The sequence below is a fragment of the Lithobates pipiens genome, unplaced genomic scaffold (assembly GCF_037356315.1).
Source record: "Lithobates pipiens isolate NorthernLeopardFrog02 unplaced genomic scaffold, aLitPip1_a1.2 Scaffold_27, whole genome shotgun sequence".
NCBI lineage: Eukaryota > Metazoa > Chordata > Amphibia > Anura > Ranidae > Lithobates > Lithobates pipiens.
The window spans coordinates 223,993,241-224,016,300 of NW_027507788.1; the positions used below are offsets into that span (position 1 = coordinate 223,993,241).

Below are 23,060 nucleotides of genomic sequence, written 5' to 3' on the forward strand. Positions count from 1 at the left end.
CCTGTAATTCTTTCACCCATGAGCAGTGCCAGTAGGAAAGCCCCGCCCACTTGACAAAGAACTCTCTCTCTGGAATCCCTTCCATAGGCTTAGGCGGAGGCATGAGTGGATCAATCATAGTAGGAGGGGCTGGTGCAAATGAAGGCGGTTCTCTCCACCTCCAGTGCAGGATCCGTTGAACTTTGCCCTTTAATGGCGGACACTATTAATAAAAACAAAAAATATATTTTGCAATAAAACAAAGTGAATTTATTTACCAGAAAAGTCAAGGAGCATGCAGTGATTTGTGGCTCACCAACACGGGGATCGTTGGGGGGGGGGGGGGGGGGGGGAGGGTGCTGTAGATGCCAAAAACGGAAATGGGATTGACAAGGCGGTGCCCCTGGTAATATCTAAATACCACTAACCGTGTGCTACTACGATGATCGCTTGGGTCATTTAAACCCTGACTTTGGGCAACTAAAAAATGATCTCTTACAGTGGGGCTGAGCCTGCACTGCAATGCTTAATTGCCCATTATGGCCCCCTAGGGGAACAAAAAAAAGAAAAACAAAATAAATAAAAAAAGGTAGGATTATTTATCCAATCCTCCGCTCCTCCCCACAGCTAGACCTTGCAACTTCTGCTCTCCTACACTTCAGTGGTCTAGGGTCCTGGCGTTATCAAGACCAAAGCAGGGTCCCTAGCCCTGCACAGGACGTGATGACGCAAAAAGACAGTCCACTGCCAAAGCGTTTGGTGTCAATGGGAGGAATAGTGCCCCATCACTGGTGTCAGTGGGAGGAATAGTGCCCCATCATTGGTGTCAGTAGGAGGAATAGTGCTCCATCATTGGTGTCAGTAGGAGGAATAGTGCCAAAGCAAGACCAAAGCAGGGTCCCTAGCCCTGCACAGGACGTGATGACGCAAAAAGACAGTCCACTGCCAAAGCGTTTGGTGTCAGTGGGAGGAATAGTGCCCCATCATTGGTATCAGTGGGAGGAATAGTGCCCCATCATTGGTATCAGCGGGAGGAATAGTGCCCCATAATTGGTGTCAGTGGGAGGAATAGTGCCCCATCATTGGTGTCAGTGGGAGGAATAGTGCCCCATCATTGGTGTCAGTGGGAGGAATAGTGCCCCATCATTGGTGTCAGTAGGAGGAATAGTGCCCCATCATTGGTGTCAGTGGGAGGAATAGTGCCCCATCATTGGTGTCAGTGGGAGGAATAGTGCCCCATCATTGGTGTCAGTGGGAGGAATAGTGCCCCATCATTGGTGTCAGTGGGAGGAATAGTGCCCCATCATTGGTGTCAGTGGGAGGAATAGTGCCCCATCATTGGTGTCAGTAGGAGGAATAGTGCCCCATCATTGGTGTCAGTGGGAGGAATAGTGCCCCATCATTGGTGTCAGTAGGAGGAATAGTGCCAAAGCAAGACCAAAGCAGGGTCCCTAGCCCTGCACAGGACGTGATGACGCAAAAAGACAGTCCACTGCCAAAGCGTTTGGTGTCAGTGGGAGGAATAGTGCCCCATCATTGGTATCAGTGGGAGGAATAGTGCCCCATAATTGGTGTCAGTGGGAGGAATAGTGCCCCATCATTGGTGTCAGTGGGAGGAATAGTGCCCCATCATTGGTATCAGTGGGAGCAATAGTGCCCCATCATTGGTGTCAGTAGGAGGAATAGTGCCCCATCATTGGTGTCAGTAGGAGGAATAGTGCCCCATCATTGGTGTCAGTGGGAGGAATAGTGCCCCATCATTGGTGTCAGTGGGAGGAATAGTGCCCCATCATTGGTGTCAGTGGGAGGAATAGTGCCCCATCATTGGTGTCAGTAGGAGGAATAGTGCCCCATCATTGGTGTCAGTGGGAGGAATAGTGCCCCATCATTGGTGTCAGTAGGAGGAATAGTGCCCCATCATTGGTGTCAGTAGGAGGAATAGTGCCCCATCATTGGTGTCAGTAGGAGGAATAGTGCCCCATCATTGGTGTCAGTGGGAGGAATAGTGCCTCATCATTGGTATCAGTGGGAAGAATAGTGCCCCATCATCAGTGTCAGTGGGAGGAATAGTGCCCCATCATTGGTGTCAGTGGGAGGAATAGTGCCCCATCATTGGTGTCAGTGGGAGGAATAGTGCCCCATCATTGGTGTCAGTGGGAGGAATAGTGCCCCATCATTGGTGTCAGTGGGAGGAATAGTGCCCCATCATTGGTGTCAGTGGAAGGAATAGTGCCCCATCATTGGTGTCAGTGGAAGGAATAGTGCCCCATCATTGGTGTCAGTGGGAGGAATAGTGCCCCATCATTGGTGTCAGTAGGAGGAATAGTGCCCCATCATTGGTGTCAGTGGGAGGAATAGTGCCCCATCATTGGTGTCAGTAGGAGGAATAGTGCCCCATCATTGGTGTCAGTAGGAGGAATAGTGCCCCATCATTGGTGTCAGTAGGAGGAATAGTGCCCCATCATTGGTGTCAGTGGGAGGAATAGTGCCTCATCACTGGTATCAGTGGGAAGAATAGTGCCCCATCATCGGTGTCAGTGGGAGGAATAGTGCCCCATCATTGGTGTCAGTGGGAGGAATAGTGCCCCATCATTGGTGTCAGTGGGAGGAATAGTGCCCCATCATTGGTGTCAGTGGGAGGAATAGTGCCCCATCATTGGTGTCAGTGGGAGGAATAGTGCCCCATCATTGGTGTCAGTGGAAGGAATAGTGCCCCATCATTGGTGTCAGTGGGAGGAATAGCGCCTCATCATTGGTGTCAGTGGGAGGAATAGTGTCCCATCATTGGCATCGGTGGGAGGAATTCAATGTACTTTCTAACCCGGGCTTCAGATAAAACAACAGGTACCTGATCTGGGCTCATTTCTAACAGACTTCCAGGGGCCGAACAAGCACATGAAAGAACACGTAGAAAAGTGACCAGGTAGGTACATGCCTATGTCCTTACCGTGCAACGTGGGCACAACCATTCACCGTTTGGTATTTCAGGCAGAGGTGGGTTAAGACAGTGCAAATGGTAGGAGGAGGGGCAAGTGTCACAGCACAAGAGCTCCCCTCCGTCTTTACAGACACGACAAAACTCCATGTGGTCATCCTCCTCATCCTCTTCTTCAACTCCATCATCTTCATCCTCCTCTTCCTCCTTTGGCTCCCATTGGATGCCTTCTTTTTCCTACAAGACCGTTAAAATGTCACAGTATGCTTAACCACTCACTTACCTTGCGTTAAAATTTGCATTTCGTGATAGAAACTACAACAACCTCCTCATAAAGTATATATTTTCAAAAAGCAGAGACCCTGGAGAATAAAATGGCGATAGTTGTAGATAAAAAAAATCAAAAAAAAAATCTGGTTGAGTCAAGCAAATAGATACCAAATATGTCAAGCTTTAAAGTTGTACACGACCCCGTGGAATCACAAAAAAACTAAGATACCCAAAATTGTCAACTGGTGACACTCCGAGCACTTTGAGAGCCCAATCAAGGTGATCAATTGGGCGGCTCTAGAGCTGCTCAAATGACTTTGATCAGAAAGAACGCAGCATGCAGGTTGTGGTTGATGTGTTTTCTGGTGCGTTTTTAATTTTTTAACACTTTTTTTTTTTTGGAGAGTGTAGTAGCATCGAAGTATTGCAGGAACCTTCCCAGTGTCCAAAATTGCATGTTAGGGTTAAGGGCTAAGGTTAGGGTTAGTGGTAATCATTAGGGTTAGGGGCAGTCATTAGGGTTAGCTGTCTAACCATAACAATTACCGCTAACCCTAATTCTAACTAACCTTATCTCCAAGCCTAACCCCAATTCTAACCCTATTGCCAACCCTAACCCTAATTCTAACCCAATCTCTAACCCTAATGCTAACTCTAATCCTAATTATAATGCTAACCCCAATTCTATAACTAACCCCATCTGTATCCCCAAGCCTATCTCCAACCCTAACCCTAATTCTAACCCTATCTCTACCCCCAACCCTAATTCTAACCCTAACCTTAACCCTGCCTCCAACCCTAACCCTATCCCCAATTCTAACCTTATCTCCAACTCCAATTCTAACTCTAACCCTATCTTTATCTTCAACCCTAATTCTAACCCTAACCCCATCTCCAACTGTAACCTTAATTCTAACCCCATCTCCAACCCTAACATTAACTCTATCTCTAACTGTAACCCCAATTCTAACTCCAACCCTAATTATAACGATCTCTCAAACCACATCTGCAACCCTAAACCTAACCTTTAACCCTGACCTAAAATTTAACCCCAACTGGACACAAAGGTAGATAGATCCATAGGAAATCCTGTTGCCTATGTGTCCCTGCTCACCAAGGAATTTAGATGCCAGGGCATTTAGAAGGAAAAAAGAAAAAAAAAAAAATAGAAAAGAAAAACATCAGTTGTGCATTCAGGAGAGGAGTTTTTTGATAAAAAAAAAAAAAAAAAAAAAAAAAAACACTCAAAAGCACCAAAACGCACTTCGGCACATTCCCGTGGTAAAGTGGTGGTATAGTAGAAGTGGTGCAATAGAGTGGCATAGTAGAGGTGTAGTGGTGGTGTAGAAGAAGTGGCGTAGTGGTGGTGTGGAAGTAGCATAGTAGAGGTGTGTAGTGATGGTTTAGTAGAGGTGTAGAAGAAGTGGCGTAGTAGAGGTGTAGTGGTGGCATAGTAAAGGTTGTGTAGTAGAGATGTAGAAGAAGTGGTGTAGCAGAGGTGTAGTGGTGGTGTAGAAGAAGTGGCATAGCAGAGGTGAATAGAGGTGTGTAGTGGTGGTGTCGTAGAGGTGCAGTGGTGGCGTAGTAGAGGTGTGTAATACAGGTGTAGTGGTGGCATAGTACAGGTGTAGTGGTGGCATATTGGAGGTGTAGTAGAGGTGTGTAGTGGTGGTGTAATGGTTGTGTAGTAGAGATGTAGTGGTGGCATAGTACAGGTGTGGTGGTGGTGTAGAAGAAGTGGTGTAGTAGATGTGTGTATTGATGGTATAGTAGTAGTGTAGTGGTGGCGTAGAAGAAGTGGTGTAGTAGATGTGTGTATTGATGGTATAGTAGTAGTGTAGTGGTGGCGTAGTAGAAGTGGTGTAGTGCAGGTGTAGTGGTGGCATAGTAGAGGTGTAGTGGTGGTGTAGAAGAAGTGGTGTAGTAGAGGTTTGTAGTGGTGGCATAGTACCTGTGTAGTGGTGGTGGCGGCATAGTACCTGTGTAGTGGTGGTGGCGGCATAGTACCTATGTAGTGGTGGTGGCGGCATAGTACCTGTGTAGTGGTGGTGGCGGCATAGTACCTGTGTAGTGGTGGTGGCGGCATAGTACCTGTGTAGTGGTGGTGGCGGCATAGTACCTGTGTAGTGGTGGTGGCGGCATAGTACCTGTGTAGTGGTGGTGGCGGCATAGTACCTGTGTAGTGGTGGTGGCGGCATAGTACCTGTGTAGTGGTGGTGGCGGCGTAGTACCTGTGTAGTGGTGGTGGCGGCGTAGTACCTGTGTAGTGGTGGTGGCGGCGTAGTACCTGTGTAGTGGTGGTGGCGGCGTAGTACCTGTGTAGTGGTGGTGGCGTAGTACCTGTGTAGTGGTGGTGGCGTAGTTTACAAATCTTATGTGATCTGCTTTGATTGGTCACAGCGGTCACATGGAGTGGGCCGGTACAGTGATCTGTCATCGGCACAACGGGTGGCACATTGGCCCGGGTGGGAAGTAGTTAAATGACTTTGGGTCAACTTAGATTTCCCTGTTGGTATTAAAGTGACACTTGTAGTCAGATAAAATTATTCATTGTAAATATCAGATTTCATCAGCAAGCAGAACGGAAATGAGACATTTGCCTCTGGTAATACAAACCAGTTTCCCAGTCCAGGGTCATTACAGGAGATAGAGAAAATTTCCTTACACAGTGTGGGCAGCTCCACTTGCCCTCGGGGGCTTTCTCCAGTTCTGGATCCAGGCAGACAAGGTGATAGGCACGAGGACAAGTGTCACAAAGTATGATCTCCCCTCCTTGCTGGCAGACTTCGCAGTAATCCTGATGGTCCGTCTCATAGCCGTCTCCTTCTCCGACTTCAGCTACCCAAAGAAAACAGCGCATGTGTTACTTTAAACCCGAATCGGCCCCCACGCTGCAGAAAACACACGCTGTCTATAAGATTTGTCAGTAGAATAATGCAGAGAGGAAATCCTGCAGTTTGGCGAAAGAGACCTAAGACACAGCACCTGCGAGAGCGGATAATATCGGTCACAGTAAAATAGGTATATGGGGGGGGGGTTTAGAACCACTTTAACGTAGAATAATAATTTACTGTTTGGTGACCATGTGCTTTAGGAATGTTGGGAGGGGGGGGGGGGGGCATAAAGTGAGTCAACACATGCTCGGAGCTGAAGAAAGTGTTAAAGGATAAGTTCACCTTTGGATACACGTTAAAAATGAGTGGAACATGTTCCCAATGCTGCAGCTGCTCCCCGACCCCCCCCCCCACCCCCTCATGGCAGCAGTACAGGGAGAAGTTCCCCATACTAGATGTCAGTTTTTTAAATCAGCACCGCCCTACGGGGCTCCGCCCACACAGCCGCACTATTCATTCACACAGCTGTGCGTGTGAATGAACTGACAGCCCCGACATCCCTTTGTGGAGAGCCGTGGCGGTTCATCCATTCTTCCTATCAGTCTATCTGCTTGCCCATACAGGATGCATGAGCACACAGATACACTGACTGACCTGCAGGAGACCCGCATGAGACCAACAATTTGCCGATCGCTGGTGCAATGCTTTACAGGCCCCAAAAAAATAAAATAAATGCAAATTATTTTTTTTTTACCAAAATATTTGCATTTATTAGATAAAAAAAAAAAAAAAAAGTGAACTCATCATTTAAAAGAGATGTATGGGCTATTTTGTTATTTTTTTAGAATCAAAATGTGGATGGTGGATGCTGCATCTGTCCCCCACCACCTCTAACACTGAGAACTGAGCGATCAAACACCACCCATAGCTCGGTTCTGCTCTGCCCCCCTTCTCGCTCACTGGAGTGCTGGGTTGTTGAGGGAGTGGTAGCGGCCGACTCAGCCTCTCAGCAGCTCGCTTAGAGGCTGAGCCGGGTGCTGGTCCAAGCATTTGGGGCGGATCCCGACTCCACCGTTGCGATCTTGCCCGAGCCTGGACTGGCTCTGTGACGTCAGCAGACAGCAGACTTCAGCCTGCTGTCTGCTGAAAATGGGTCACAGCAGTGCAATGTGAACTGCACTCCTATGATCCATAGGAGGAGTACAGCCAAATGAGCTTTTATCATACTTCTTTATTGGAGAAATAAAAATGGCATATATGATGTAGTCTGTCACTAGCATTATTACAGCAGTTTATATTTTTTAGGGTCTCCTCTGTAACATAGTTTTGCTTTCTCTTGTAGATCCCCAATTGATTTTTTTAATAACCAACACTCCAAACACAGATCCAATGGGTCCAACACAACTCGCAACACACAGAAAACAAAGGCAGGATCACTCAGTCTAAGGTTGTATTGGTGCAGTGTATAAGATGGAGGCACTGACATAACGATCCACGTATTACAATTAACGTTATCTGGTCTAAGGCTGGTTTCACACAGGCACACATCTGTAGTCCACATCCGTCTGCTAAGCAGGGGATCTCCCCATTGAGTAGGCAGATGGCAGGTCTGTGTGCGCTCCACCATGGAGTGCAGACACGGACACAGCCCCGCTCTCCTCTATGGGGCAATTGGATGGAAACAAACCACATGTCCGATTCCATCCAACGGTCATCCGATCCAATCCACCATTTGTGGCAGACAGGATCAGATCGGATGGTGGCGGGTGTCAGCGGATCCACCGCTAAATAGAAGAGACTGGAGGGTCCCACCATGTCCGCCTGCAAAACGGACCGGCGGAACCGATTGGAAAGCCTGTGTGAAACCAGCCAAAGGATCCAAAAGGTGTGAGGTCTCCATTTCCTGGCTAATGACACTTTCTTACCTGAGGCGTAGAATGCCCTATGGGCAGGGGCGGACTGATAACTCATGGGGCCCCCGGGCAATAGGAGATTATGGGGCCCCCAGGTAATCAGAGATTATGGGACCACGCAGTATATACAGACATGTTTCTATTGGCTGAGAAGGTACTGGAGAGGTGGGGCAGCTATAATCTCTGGATTTTTAGAGCAAAAGGATGTCTGTAAGGGAAATTTCAGAGACGGATATAACAAAACCCACACATTTTTACATACTGTCCCTGGTTTACTGAGGCTGGCAACCCTGATGGGGCCCACTAGCAGCATGGGGCCCTCGGGCAGTGCCCGAGTGGCCCAATGGTCAGTCCGCTCCTGCCCATGGGTACTACCTTGTGTGAACCAATACACTTACATTTTTAAGAGTTGTTTAACAAAAAAAAAAAAAAAAAAAAAGACTTGCCTCGCTTTTTTTTCCTTCTTCGTTTTGCTCTTTTTCCCAGCCCAGACAGATCCGATCGGATGGAGGAACTGTTAATACTGGCACTATCAAAATCCGACTCATCCCTCTCATCTTCATCACTCTGGATATACAGCAATACAAAATAATAATGTAGTATGTGTATATAAAAATGTGTTTCCTTGTTAGAATCTTGATAACTTTCCTGGGCTAATAAAAATAAAAATAATAAAATCAATAAAAAAAATAAAAAAAAAAGTTCACTTATCAAAAAGGTATAGTATCTGTGTTGCTATAGGAGCCAATAAGATTTAAAATTACATTTTTAAAACAGACTAAACTAAAACAAAACAAAGTGTTGCGTCATTTGTTACAGGTGATAATGTTAAGTCATTGAGCTTTTATTTATTTTTAAATTTTTTTGGGATCACATGACCACTCAGTTCTCAGTCTGCTCTGATCGGAGCTGCTCCTCCATTAAATCACTTGAGTAGTGGTCTGGGGAGGGGGCGGGCACAACTAGGTCTGGCTTTCAGTCACTCGCCGAGAGGTGGAGCCATCAGTCAACAAAGCAGAAGGGTGGATCACAGCAATATTGTCAGGATGCTTCCAGAACCTGAAGCTGCTCTGCCCCATCAGTTCATAGCAGCCAGTAGCCCACTATCAGCTGACTCTGGATCACAGGAGAGCACAAGTGATTGTACTCCTGTGAGTACAGCCAAAAAAGTTTGTCCATACTTCTTTTACCCAGTTGCCTTCTGCGCTATAGCTGAAAGAAGACTACAGCACAGGTCTACTTTGCTGGGAGGGCGTCCTCCCGCGATCGTGCTGCGTGCGCACCCCCTGCGGCATGCGAGTGGCGCACTCTGTGATCGCTGCATCCTTAGGACATAGAAGCTCTTTACCACTTGATCAGTTGTGTCCAATCACAGCTGATCACGATGTAAACACAAGCCAGTTATCAGCATTCCTTTCCGCACGCTGACAGCATGAGGAGAGCGGATAACTGGCTTGTGTTAAAGTGACAGGTTTACCTGTAGGTACTGTGATTATCTCTTAAACTTGCACAGTTTCGAAAATATTCAGAGCACATGCAGCCGATGACATCATTGGCACTTGCGCTCTGAAGGTCTGGCTTATAGTGCCTCACCTTCAGAGCCCGTGCCAGAAACGGCGGCTCCCATGTGCATACATACGTGGGAGTGACGACATTGCAGCTCCAGCCAATCACATAGCTGGAGCTTGTGAACCCGGAAGACAGACATGTCAGCCCTCTCAGCAGGGACTTTACAGCGCAGGAGGGCTTTGTTCCAAGATGAGTATTTCATAATGTGCTAGTATGCGATGCGTCTCAAACGAATGCAATTAACAGAAGCCCAATGCCCAGCTACACAGGCCCTTATGCTGGGAACTGACTGATATCGGTCTATGGTTTCACTTACCGAAGATCCCTTTTTTCGCTTGCTCGCCATCCCTCCAAATTTAAACTTTAGAGTTGAAGTCTTCTTGCCTTTGCCCTTCTTTTTTGCATCTTTGGATTTAGATTTTTTTCTGACACCAGGGCCTGAAAAAACAAAAAAAAACAAAAAACAAAAAAAACACAAATATAAAAGTAATACCGTAATGACAACACCACCACCACAGATCTAAAAGGTTTATAAGTAAAGTACGATTTACAAAGTCTGGATCAAACGAAAAACAGCTACCAAAGTGAGCAGATATTCTCAGGAACTGGACTGCAATCTGATTGGCTGCTTTGGGGAACCACTATACCAGGGATATGCAATTAGCGGACCTCCAGCTGTTGCAAAACTACAAGTCCCATCATGCCTCTGGGTGTCATGCTTGTGGCTGTCAGAGTCTTGCTATGCCTCATGGTATTTGTAGGTCTGCAACAGTGGATATCCCTGCACTATAATTTTCACTGCTGTGGTTATTCTGCGAGTCCCATACACAAAAGGAATAAATTCTGATAAACCCGCCACTCCTTTGCACCTAAAATGGACATATGGGTATCGCACCATCCTGATAACACTCCCTAGCACAGTGGTCAATTTTCTTTATTATGAGGCCAAAAGTACGACCCTTAACATCACCATAGGGCTCTACATACAATTCAGTGAATATTTATTATCAGAGATAGCAGCCACACAACAGGATATAGTGACTGCAGATACAGGAGAAGGTCAGAGACTGCAGACACGATACAGGAGACGGTCAGAGACTGTAAACACGATACAGGAGACGGTCAGAGACTGTAAACACGATACAGGAGACGGTCAGAGACTGTAAACACGATACAGGAGACGGTCAGAGACTGTAAACACGATACAGGAGACGGTCAGAGACTGTAAACACGATACAGGAGACGGTCAGAGACTGTAAACACGATACAGGAGACGGTCAGAGACTGTAAACACGATACAGGAGACGGTCAGACTGTAAACACGATACAGGAGACGGTCAGAGACTGTAAACACGATACAGGAGACGGTCAGAGACTGTAAACACGATACAGGAGACGGTCAGAGACTGTAAACACGATACAGGAGACGGTCAGAGACTGTAAACACGATACAGGAGACGGTCAGAGACTGCAGACATGATGCAGGAGATGGTCAGAGACTGCAGACATGATGCAGGAGATGGTCAGAGACTGCAGACATGATACAGGAGACGGTCAGAGACTGCAGACATGGCACAAGAAATGGTCAGAGACTGCAGACATGATGCAGGAGATGGTCAGAGACTGCAGACATGATGCAGGAGATGGTCAGAGACTGCAGACATGATGCAGGAGATGGTCAGAGACTGCAGACATGATGCAGGAGATGGTCAGAGACTGCAGACATGATGCAGGAGATGGTCAGAGACTGCAGACATGATGCAGGAGATGGTCAGAGACTGCAGACATGATGCAGGAGATGGTCAGAGACTGCAGACATGATGCAGGAGATGGTCAGAGACTGCAGACATGATGCAGGAGATGGTCAGAGACTGCAGACATGATGCAGGAGATGGTCAGAGACTGCAGACATGATGCAGGAGATGGTCAGAGACTGCAGACATGATGCAGGAGATGGTCAGAGACTGCAGACTTGCTGTGGGAGACTGTGAACATGCTATAGTTGTTGTTGGGAGACTGGGGACATTCTTCAAGAGACAGTCCTAGACTGGAGACATATTACATGAGGCTGCTACAAATCACTACTATAATAGAGCAATAGGGAAACACAGATTGGTGTCTGAAGGAGCCCAGAGGTCCACACAAAAAGTACCAAAGAGCCACATGTGAGCCCCAGGCCATAGGTTGGACACCAGGACCCTAGCTCATATAAATAAAAAAGAAAAAAAAAAACACTTAAACAAATTTTTTGGGGAAAAAATACACTTTAAAGCTTAGTTCCATCCATATAAAAGTCAGCAGCTACAAAAAGTGTAGCTACTGACTTTTAATAATTGGACACTCATCTGTCCCACTGTCCAGCAATGTGGGCGAACGAAGCCCCCCGATCCTCTCCTCGGCACCGACATCGTGACTGTTGGCGCCCGGCTGTGGCTTCACAGCCGGGCACGCACTGCACAGGTGCAACCTGCACTGCGTGCTGTGATTGGCCGGGCAATCTTCTGGGATCTGTAACTTTTCCCAGAAGGCTGCACGGAGGGAGAGGTGAACTTCCTTCTGGGGCCGCGGGAGGAAGTGGGAGCTGGATGGCCCTAAAAAGAAGGCATCTGATCCCCCACAAAAAAAAATGACGACATGTCAAAAGTGGCATGTCAGGGGGTCATCGTCACTTAAAGCGCAAGTTCCATTTTTGGGTGGAACTCTGCTTTAATTAAAGCGGAGGTCCACCCTAAAGTGGACCTTCCGCTCATCGGAACCCTCCCCCCCTCCGGCGCCACAACTGGCACCTTTCAGGGGGGAGGGGGGTGCAGATACCTGTACAGTACAGGTATCTGCACCCACTTCCGGGATAGCTCTCTGCGGAAAGGGGCGTAGATTACGCCCCTTTCCGCAAGTGCCCGCCCCCTGCTGGGAAACACACAGATCCCAGAGGCAGCGGGGACCGTCCTTATTGCGCAGCGCGACTCGCGCATGTGCAGTAGGGAACCGGGAAATGAAGCCGAAAGGCTCCATTTCCTGATTCCCATACCCAAGATGGCGGCGGCAGCACCCGAGAGACGATCTAGAGATTGGCTTCGGGTGCCGACATCGCGGGCGCGCTGGACAGGTAAGTGTCACTATTTTAAAAGTCAGCAGCTGCAGTATTTGTAGCTGCTGGCTTTAAAAAAAAAAAAAAACAACGCGGAGTCCCGGCGGACTCCCGCTTTAATACACTTTTTAATTTAGGAAAAAACTCAAGACCTTCCTCTTTTAGCAGATGATCAAAGCTCGCCACAGCGCCTAGAGGCGATTCAGTTCGCATTGTGCGTTATACAAGTATTTCATTCATTCATTCAATACAAAAATGAAATAAAATTAGCTGAATTTTTTTTGCAAAATGTGAAAGATGATGTTATGCCGAGTAAATAGATACTTAACATGTCATGCTGCGAAACTGCACATACTTGTGGAATGGCAACAAACTACGTTACCTAAAAATCTGCTCTTGCTCAAACTATCGCAGCGATACCTTACATGTGTGATTTACATATATACGGGTGCTACTTAAATATGCGTTCGCTTCCGCGCGGGAGCGCAGAGGGATGGGGGCCTTTAAAAAATGTATGGTATATTACTTTATTTTTACACTGTCCCTTTTCCTATTACAATGAATGTAAACATCCCTTGTAGCAGACAGGTCCTCTTTATAAGAGATTTGGGGTCAAAAAGATCCCAAATCAATCATCTACCTTTAAAAGCAAAGGAAGAAAAATAAATAAAAAAGTGTAAAACAAAGACTTTAACCGCTTCAGCCCCGGAAGAATTTATCCCCTTCCTGACCAGAGCGCTTTTTGAGATTCGGCACTGCGTCGCTTTAACTGACAATTGTGCGGTTGTGCGACGTTCTAACGAAACCAAATTGATAGCTTTATTTTTGGGAAAAATAGGATTTCTTTTGGTGGTATTTGATCACCTCTGCGGTTTTTATTTTTTGTGCTATAAACAAAAAAAAGAGCGATAATTTTGAAAAAAAAAAAAAGCATTATTTTTTTACTTTTTGCTATAATAAATATCCCCCACAAATATATAAAAAATACATTTTTTTCCTCAGTTTAGGCGGATACGTATTCTTCTACATATTTTTTGAAAAATAAAATAAAAAATTGCAATAAGCATATATTGATTAGTTTGTACAAAAGTTATAGTGTCTACAAAATAGGGAATAGTTTTATGGCATGTTTATTTTTTTTATTAGTAATGATGGCGATCTGCGATTTTTATCGGGACTGCGACATTATGGCAGACACGTCGGAAAATTTTTACACATTTTTGGGACCATTGTCATTTTTACAGCAATCAGTGCAATAAAAATGCATTGATAACTGTAAAACAATGGCACTGGCAGTGAAGGGGTTAACACTAGGGGGTGATCAAGGGGTTAATGTGTTCCCTAGTGTGTGTTCTAACTGAAGGGGGAGGGGAGTGTGTAGGGGACATGACAGATCGCTGTTCATATTTAGTATGAACAGACAATCTGTCTCTTCTCCCCTCAGAGAACCGGAAACTGTGCGTTTACACACACAGATCCCGGTTCTCCATGTGGCCCGAGCGATCGCGTGAGCCTGGCGGTGATCATGACCGCCGGGCACTCGCCTCGGCTCCGTGGGCGAGCAGGGGCGAGTGCGTGCGCCCCCTATCGGCCACATAGGTTACCAACGTAACATGACAGCTATTCGCGCAGCCAAGCCATGTTGCCGCAGTAGAACTGCAGTGGCTGGTCAGCAATCGGTTAAATGCCAAAGTAACGATGTATACTGTGGGCAGTTGGCAAGTGGAGAAACTCTTCCCCCTCTGGGTGATCTCTGCATCTCTCCAGGGATTGTAACAAACTTTGTCGCAGATTTCTCCCTTTTGTTATTCTGAAGAAATAGCGGTTTGTTTCTCAGTGTCAATGTGCAAAGTCAATGTGAGTGGGAGTGACTTTATAATTATCAATCAGCTAATGCACTTGCAAGGCTCTAATGAGGAAAGTGGCAGGGTCTGCATTCCTTTGGACGTGATTTCCCTTGGGGGAGAATCTAAAAAAAAATAACAAAATGACATTTGTGTTGCAGGGGATCCCCAAAATCTGACTTGTATCTTAGTGCAGACTTCTGGGAAAAAATCAGTGAGCCAATGATACAAGCAGGAAATTACATTTCTGGGGGTGTTCCATATATGCCAACAGTATACAGAACACCTCCAGGTGGCCATATTGCATTTTACAGAAAATCACAGCGGCCAGATTGAAAAGGAAAGAGAATTTTTAAACATCATGCAATTACAATATCACTTATGTATTGATTATATATATATATATATATATTTTTATCTGCTTTGTTTACACCCCGGGGGTTCAGAGGGTAAAAAATTAAATAAAAAAATACTGGGGCTCAGAGCGGGAGATTGCCATGGGCCAGGTCAGCAGGACAGGTGTGTGTGTGGGGGGGGGGGGGGGGGTCCTGTGTAAGTTCACGTTAATGATTTCAACCTAAAAATATTTTTTGACCACCTTCCTGCTGCTTATTCTGTGCAACCATCACCACCACACCTCACCTTTTCCTTCCTTAGTCTTTGCCTTTCTTATGGGTGGAGGCTGAGGAGGCGGCTGAGGCTCAACAAGGAGGGGAGGAGCAACTGCCACAGTTTCAACAGCAGCCGCCACCGCCGCTGCAGCTGCCGCCGCCGAGCTGCCTTTCAGCGGGTTGTTGGAGCTGAACTCCCGCCATTTGGCACCAAGCACGGTCATCATCTTGGACATGGGGATCTTGGGATTCTTCTTGGCTATTAAAGGCCTAGAAAGTATAATAAGATAAAAGCGGTTTAATAACAATTAACATGACATCAAATAGGCCTAAATAGATGATAAAAACTTCTGTGGTTTAGTGACTGATGTGCTACAGGTGGAAGGATTCTGTATTCTAAATATTCAAAACTGTATAATATTGTAAACATATAGCATGAGGAGCTGTGTGCCCACAGCACGCTTCAATAGTTCTGTTATGAGAGGCACTACAGACAGAAAAACAAAAAAGCAATGAGGTCCCGCCCACCACGATGCAAAGCGTTAAACGCTCCTCAAATCTAGGGCACTGGTCTCCAAACAGCGGTTCTTTTATATGGCCCTTGGCCCCACTGACACCAACAGGGCACTACTCCTCCCCCTGATACCAACAACAGGGCACTACTCCTCCCCTGATACCAACAATGGGGCACTTTTACTCCCAATGACACCAATGATGGAGAATCACTCATCCCCAACACCAATGATGGGGCACTATTCCTTCCATTGACACCAATGATGGGGCACTATTCCTTCCATTGACACCAATGATGGGGCACTATTCCTCCCATTGACACCAATGATGGGGCACTATTCCTCCCATTGACACCAATGATGGGGCACTATTCCTCCCACTGATACCAACATTGGGACACTATTTCTCCCCCTAATACTTAAAAATGGGGCAACTGGCCCAAGGTTTACAGCATTTACTTTTAAAAAAAATCCTTTTCGTGATTGAGAAGTGTGAAGTTTACATTGTTTTGTTAGAAAATCAGCACACTCAATTGCTTTGAAAACCTTTTTCGGCACACTGTGCTCAAAAGGTTGCCTACCCCTGAATCGGATGGAAGCAGCAGGAAGTCTTGCCTATGCCAGGGGCGTGAATAGAGAGTAAGGTGCAGGACGAATTCCCTGTGCCAGGGGCATGGATGGAGAGGAAGGAGCAGGAAGACTTCCTTGTGCCAGGGGCATGAATGGAGAGGAAGGAGCAGGAAGACTTCCCTGTGCCAGGGGCATGAATGGAGAGGGAGGAGCAGGAAGACTTCCCTGTGCCAGGGGCATGAATGGAGAGGAAGGAGCAGGAAAGACTTCCCTGTGCCAGAGGCATGAATGGAGAGGAAGGAGCAGAAAGACTTCCCTGTGCCATGGGGCATGAATGGAGAAGAAGGAGCAGGAAAGACTTCCCTGTGCCAGAGGCATGAATAGAGAGGGAGGAGCAGGAAGACTTCCCTGTGCCAGGGGCATGAATGGAGAGGAAGGAAGGAGCAGGAAAGACTTCCCTGTGCCAGAGGCATGAATGGAGAGGGAGGAGCAGGAAGACTTCCCTGTGCCAGGGGCATGAATGGAGAGAAAAAACAGGAAGACTACCCTGTGCCAGGGGCATGAATGGAGAGGAAGGAGCAGGAAGACTTCCCTGTGCCAGAGGCATGAATGGAGAGGAAGGAGCAGGAAGACTTCCCTGTGCCAGGGGCATGAATGGAGAGGAAGCAGCAGGAAGACTTCCCTGTGCCAGGGATATGAATGGATAGGAAGGAACAGGAATAATACCTTATGCCAGGAGCATGACTGGAGAGGAAGGAGCACCCAGTGTCTGGAGTAATGCAACTCTTCATAGGAGAATACAATTGTTGAATTAAAATATAAAAACCTACAGATTGGGCCAACATGTTTCAGGAGAATTGCTTCCCCCTTCCTCGGGGCTGCAGGTACACACTAACAGAGATGGGTGGGCTCCACAGTGTTACCAGGATTTTTTATAATGTCAAACTGTCAGAGAATGCCTATCAGACTTTTGGCTTAAATAAATGTGCATACGTGTGGAATTTTTAGCAGAATAGTGACCAGGCACATGCATGCACCAGATGGGTTATTTAAGGATGCTTCTGCTCATGCTTAAGCGCTGACTGGTCTTTCAGCTGCTCCCTCCATCTGGCGTTCTTCCTGTGCACTTCCCTCGTTGCTGACCCGGCTTGTCCATGACCTGATCTTGGATCACGTTTCTGATTGGTTGCTTAATTACTGATTCCGGGTACTGTTCCTGACTTCAGCTCTGCTCATGATGGGGTACCTCGCTGCCCACCATGTTGATGACCCCTGGCTATTCTTGTGATCCCCTTCTACCTTAAATCCTGGCTGTCCTTCCTACTCCAGTGCTCACCTGGCTGTCCACTATACCTGCTCTGCACTTTGCTTGGAGTTCTGACTAGCCTCACGCTGTGAACGCTCCGGCACAAGAGGTGTGCCCCTTTAATCTCACCTGGTTTCCTGAGCACAGCTACTGTTCCTGTCCTGATGGTCCACCAGCTTCCCAGGATCTCCTATTCCAGATGCAAGTTCTCCTATCAACACCTACCGTCACTCGGGTCCCTCGGTAACCTCAGTTCCTCTCTCAGTGAGGCCAGGGCTGGAGATATAAGAGAGGCCAACCTCACCATATCAGTCTCCTATCATCATGACAGGAAGCTTGTTGTCTCTGCATCTCACCAGCCGGAATTCTGTCATTAAAATAAATTCTGGTACAACCCTGATGAAGAGGGAGGCACTTCCCCTGAAACGTGTTGGCTTGCTCTGTATATTTTTATATTTCCAATAAACTATTGTCTTTTTTTTTTCTTGTATTCTCCCATCAAGATTTACATTATTCCAGACACCGGGCGCTCCTTCCTCCCCATTCGAGTATTGATTCTGCTGAAGCAACAGCTCCATTGCACCAGTAAGGGAGCGGCCCAAGCCTTCAATGGAGGACCAGCACCACCCGTTTTAACCACTAATACCAGTAACCATTTAAATCAGTAATAGCATGGTCTCGTGCTGAAACTGTGCCAGGGGCTGTAATCGCAGGTCTGTACAGAGATCAGATAGCTACATATTGCCCAGCAGTTCTCATTAACTATGGGCCCTGCTGTGAATGTGATCCAGATAGGGGGGGGGACATGTCCACTCAGGGCAACCATCCCAACATATAATATGTTCTGATCTATAAATGCCCCCCTGACCCTCAGCCCAGCCCCAGCCCTATGTAAAATGCAGTTCATATACAGCTTAGAACAACTACCCCCATCCTTCCTCCATCTCTCACCTCAGAAACTGGCTGAAGGCCTTGTAGTTGGTCAGCGTGTGATAATCCTCTTCAGAGAAAGCATATTCCACATTGTCCAGGCCCCACTCCTCCATCAGCTGGGCTGAGGTCTTTGGCTCCTTAAAAAAATGAATTTATATTGCTAAAAAGAGTAGTTACACTTTTTTTTTTTTTTTTGAGGAAACAGAAAAAAAACCTCCCCCTCTGGGTGGTCTCTGTAAATTGCAGGGACTGTAACAAAATTAGTTGGAGAGTCCTAACTTTTGTTATTATGAAGAAATAGTAGTTTGTTTCTGTGTCCATGTCCACAGTGAATATTAATGTCCTTATGATTATCAATCAGCTGCTTCATCTGCAGGGTGCTAATGAGGAAAGTGGCATGGTCTGCATCCCTGTAGACTTCCCTTGGGGAGTATCTCACCAAAAATGAAATTTTTGTTGCAGGGGATGTCCAAGATCTGACTTGCATCTTAGTGCAGACTTCTGGGAAAATCATTGAACCAATCACACAAGCAGAAAATTAAATTTCTAGGGGGGGCGCTCTGTATACCATCTGTGTACAGAGCGCCTCCAGGTGCCCATATTGTATATTACAGCAGTTGCAGACTGGAAAGGAAAGGTTATTTTTGTTAACATTCAAATTATTATTATTTTTTTCAAAGAGAAGTTTGTTTCTTGGAGAACATCCTTATCTAGGTGGGTACCGCATCCTTCCGAAAATAAGAGCTCTAAGACTGAGAACAGAGCGATCAAAAGCAGCTGATCGCTCAGTTCTCCGTGAGCAGAGGACTGTCACTCACCACTGTCTGCTCTCGACCCCCCCCCCCCCCCCAGGCTGTAGAGGTGGGCAGGAGAGGCTGGCTCAGGCTCAGTGAGAGGCTGTGCCGGATGCTAGTCCAGGCTCCTGGGTGGATCTCAATCATAAGGTCGTGATCTTTCCCCAGCCTGGACCGGCTCTGTGACTTCAGCCTGTTGTAAGCTGAAAATGGGTCACAGGAGTACAAAATGAACTGCACCCCCGTGATTCACAGGAGAAGTACAGCAAGAGGAGCTTTGGCTGTATTTTTCCTTTAAGTTGCAATTTCAGTTCCCCCTAACTGCCCCCATCTCTTATTAAAATGTAATTTTCTTTTTTTTTTTTTTTTATAAAAAACCTGTTATACTTACCTGCTCTGATCCCAACACAAATGCCCCTCCCCCAAAAAAGTTAGCCCCTCCTAATACAAATCCTCTACCCCTCAAATTACACATCCACTCCCCCCCCCCCCCCCCCCACACACAAAACTTTCCCCTCCTAGCACTATTTACCCCCCAATAAAAAAAAATTCCCCTCTTAGCACTATTCCCCCCAAAAAACTTCCCTCCTAAAACTATCCCCCCACCCACATAAAATGTTCCCCTCCCAGCACTATCCCCCCCTCCCCAACAAAAATTTTCCCTCTCCTAAAACTATCCCCCCCCCCAAACAAAAATTTCCCCACCTAGCGCTATTCCACCCACAAAATAACAATTCCCCTCCTAGCACTATTACCCCCCACCCCCAACAAAGATTTTCCCTTATAAAACTATTGCCCCACCCGCACAAAATGTTCCCCTCCCGGCACTATCCCCTGAACCCCCCCCCCCCCCCCCGAACCAAAATGTCCCCTCCTAGCCCTATACTCCCCCCATACAAAAAAATTCCCCACCCAGCACAATTCTCCTACCCCCTTCATCATATCACCTCTTTTAGCACAAACTCCCAATTCCTCCATCCCAACACAACTCCTCTCCGAACATCCCCTCTCCCAACACAAATTACCCCACCACTCCTAGCAATTCTTATCCCCCCCCCCCCCAACCTCACATAAAACCCACAGTTCCCAGGGCAGCCTCCCCTCCTGCCCACCCCTTGTCCAGGCTCGGACCTTGCTGTAGTATGCTTCTTTGGCAAAAATAGTGTTAAAGCAGGTGGTGAGGGGGTGCCATAATACTTCCTCACCGCCTGTCAATCGCCTCTAAAAAGCAATCTGAATGCTGATCACTTTTCAGAAGAGCAGTGGGTTTGAACCCATGTCCAAACCTAGTCTAAGGAAGAAAAAAAATTAACAAAAAAAAACAAAAAAACAAAAAAAAAAACTCTGCTCATCTGTGATGTTAAATCCCGTGCTTTACACTTCACTTGATTCAGGATGAAGGGAGCGGAACGCGGAACCCCAACTCATTCCAATGAATAAATGAAAAAAAAGAAAAAGGCCCTGAAGAGGGAACCCCAGTGCAGAGAGCGCATGTCGTACCCCCCCCCCCACAATTACCTTTATACATCCTTCTTCATTATCCTCCTCTTCACCCTCTTTCTTTTTGCGCTTCGTTTTTTTCTCTTTCTTCTCCTTCAGCTTTTTCTTCTTTTTCTTGTTGGGAGCGTAGTCACTTCCTTCACTATCCGACTTTTCCAGCAACATTTCATCCTCATTGTCCGACAAGTCATCATCGCTGCCCTGCAACACAAACAAGAGTGACATGGGTTATCGCAAATGTAAACTGTCCAATCAGGGGTGAGAAAAAAAAATGAGATTTAGGGCTAACACAATTCACAGAGACTGCCTGCTGAAGTACAGAGGTGCTGAGAGGAGGAGCTTCAGGAGGCGGAGTCAGTACAGGAATCCCGGTGTCCTATTAGATTCTGTCCCCCATCACATAGTGTCCGCCGAGAAGCCGAACATCTCCGAAGAAGAACGGCGCCTGCGCACTGTGTCCAGGTTCATGCCCCACCATCCAAGTGGACATAGAGTCAGAATATAAAAGAGCCGAGCGAAGCGAGGCCGTGCCCGAAGAATGGCGAGCGAAGCATGGCCGCGAGGGGTCCTGTTACTATGAGCAACCCTATGTCCACTTGGATGGTGGGGCTTCAACCTGGACTCAGTGCACAGGTGCCGTTCATCTTCCGAGATGTTTGGCTTCTCCTTGTCCCCCGTACTGTGGAAGCGCTGCGCCTGCGCAGTACGGCCCGGACACTATCCGATAGGCGGACACTTTGTGTCAGAACACCAGCTTGTAGGCAGCAAGGTACCATGGGATATGTAGTCCTTAGGAATGGAGGAGACACTGCAAAGCATGCTGGAAATCCAGGAAGTTGTGAAAAAAAAAAAAAAAAGACAACCAGCGGTACTCACAAGTCACAACATGAAAGGAGATTTTTCAAATAAACTTATATTGGATTGTCAGATATCAACTATTGTTTGTATTAATATTACAAAGCTGAGGTTATAAAACAAAAAAAAGGATGCTGTGACTATGGAACTTTAAATGTTTTACAATAAATAACATCAACATTGTTACAAAATAAATGATTTATGGGATAGTTTTAAAATTTACCAGTCTATCATCTCCATTTTTTATCACTTTACCTTGTCATTTTATATCTATACCTCTCCATGAGTACTTCTATTTTGCCATTTATGTAGCGGCCATAAACCTGTTGCAGGGAGGCCTTGACTTTATGGGCTTACCGGTTACCTTCTCTTGGCCTGCTCCCCCACGTCTAGGGGTTCCCAGGTTTGATACCCAACAACTTGAACACTGACACAGATGAGGTCCTCTTTAAAAGGTTTATTTTGCAGTAGAACTTTCCCAAACACAGTCTCTTAGGGAACAGAGGGCACGGGGTGAAGAACTCAGGCACCTTGAACTGTAGGTCTAGCAAAGTCTCTATTTCCACCCAGAGAGTAGCCACTCGCAGCTGGGCACTTCAAGGCTGAACAGATCTCTAGCCAGGGATCATGGCAGTCAGCACGTTGACTCAAAACTTGAACAATCAACTGAAGGTGAATAGGAACCTTTTTCCTCCGTACCTGGAACGTTTTCTGTCTCCTCAATGGTACTGGAAAAGTGTGAATTTGTCAATGTCCTTCCCAACTCAGTAACCAGGCACTTCTCAGGATGCCACTTGCCGGCCCTCCTCCGAAGAGTCCTCCCCCGGTCACTTCCACAAGCTGTGGTGTCCCTCCAAGCCAAGAGCACACCCGGACACTTTGAATCCTCCCTAAGTTACTGCGTCTCGGACCAGCTGGTTCCGAGACTGGGGAACGGACTGATCTCTACCCCAGACCAAGCAGGTCTATCAGGGGCCACTGACAGGAACATGTTGCGGGGTATCAAACACCCCGTGACCGGGAACCCCTCATGGGGCTACCCCGGTCCTGAATTTAGACCACACGGGTCTCTAGAACAACTCCGGAACCCCGAACACAAGACCCACACCCCTTTAGGTACCCCCTCCCAGACTCCTCAGTGGGCCCCGGCACTCACTGATTGGCTCTGAGAAGGCCGATACCTAAACATCCAACCAGACCTGGTTCTAGCCTGTCACGTGCACCTCACCGTTCACATGACCAGGCAGAACTTCAAACATAGCCTGGCCAGACTAGTGTTAAGGCCTACCCACACAATTAACCCTCAGAACCTTTATTGTACTGAGGCCAAAAACTAAATTTGCATGCGTGTGACATTTGATCCCAAATGTCATCCACTACATTTATATATTGTGTGCAATCATCTAACCCTGATGGAGGGGGTGCTCCACGACCTCTGAAAACATAGTGGCTTGTTACAATGAATGTTTGTAAAATAAAATAGAAGTTTGGACTCTTAAACCAGTGGTCTCCAAACTGTGGCCCCACTGACACCAATGATGGGGCAC

General features: G+C 46.9%; 1 protein-coding gene across 5 annotated transcripts in view; it reads right to left on the bottom strand.

Moving 5' to 3' along the window:
• The window catches only part of CHD5 (chromodomain helicase DNA binding protein 5), a 279,954-nt gene that overhangs the window by 161,818 nt on the left and 95,076 nt on the right, over positions 1-23,060 (bottom strand). For all 5 annotated transcript variants that reach the window (XM_077458298.1, XM_077458299.1, XM_077458297.1 and 2 more), the window contains exons 3-10: positions 20,677-20,859; positions 18,383-18,501; positions 15,075-15,313; positions 9,817-9,938; positions 8,378-8,498; positions 5,850-6,022; positions 2,927-3,151; positions 2-202 (exon numbers count right to left, since the gene is read on the bottom strand). In XM_077458298.1, coding sequence (XP_077314424.1) covers positions 2-202; positions 2,927-3,151; positions 5,850-6,022; positions 8,378-8,498; positions 9,817-9,938; positions 15,075-15,313; positions 18,383-18,501; positions 20,677-20,859 — 1,383 coding nt within the window. The remainder of the gene's footprint in view (position 1; positions 203-2,926; positions 3,152-5,849; positions 6,023-8,377; positions 8,499-9,816; positions 9,939-15,074; positions 15,314-18,382; positions 18,502-20,676; positions 20,860-23,060) is intronic.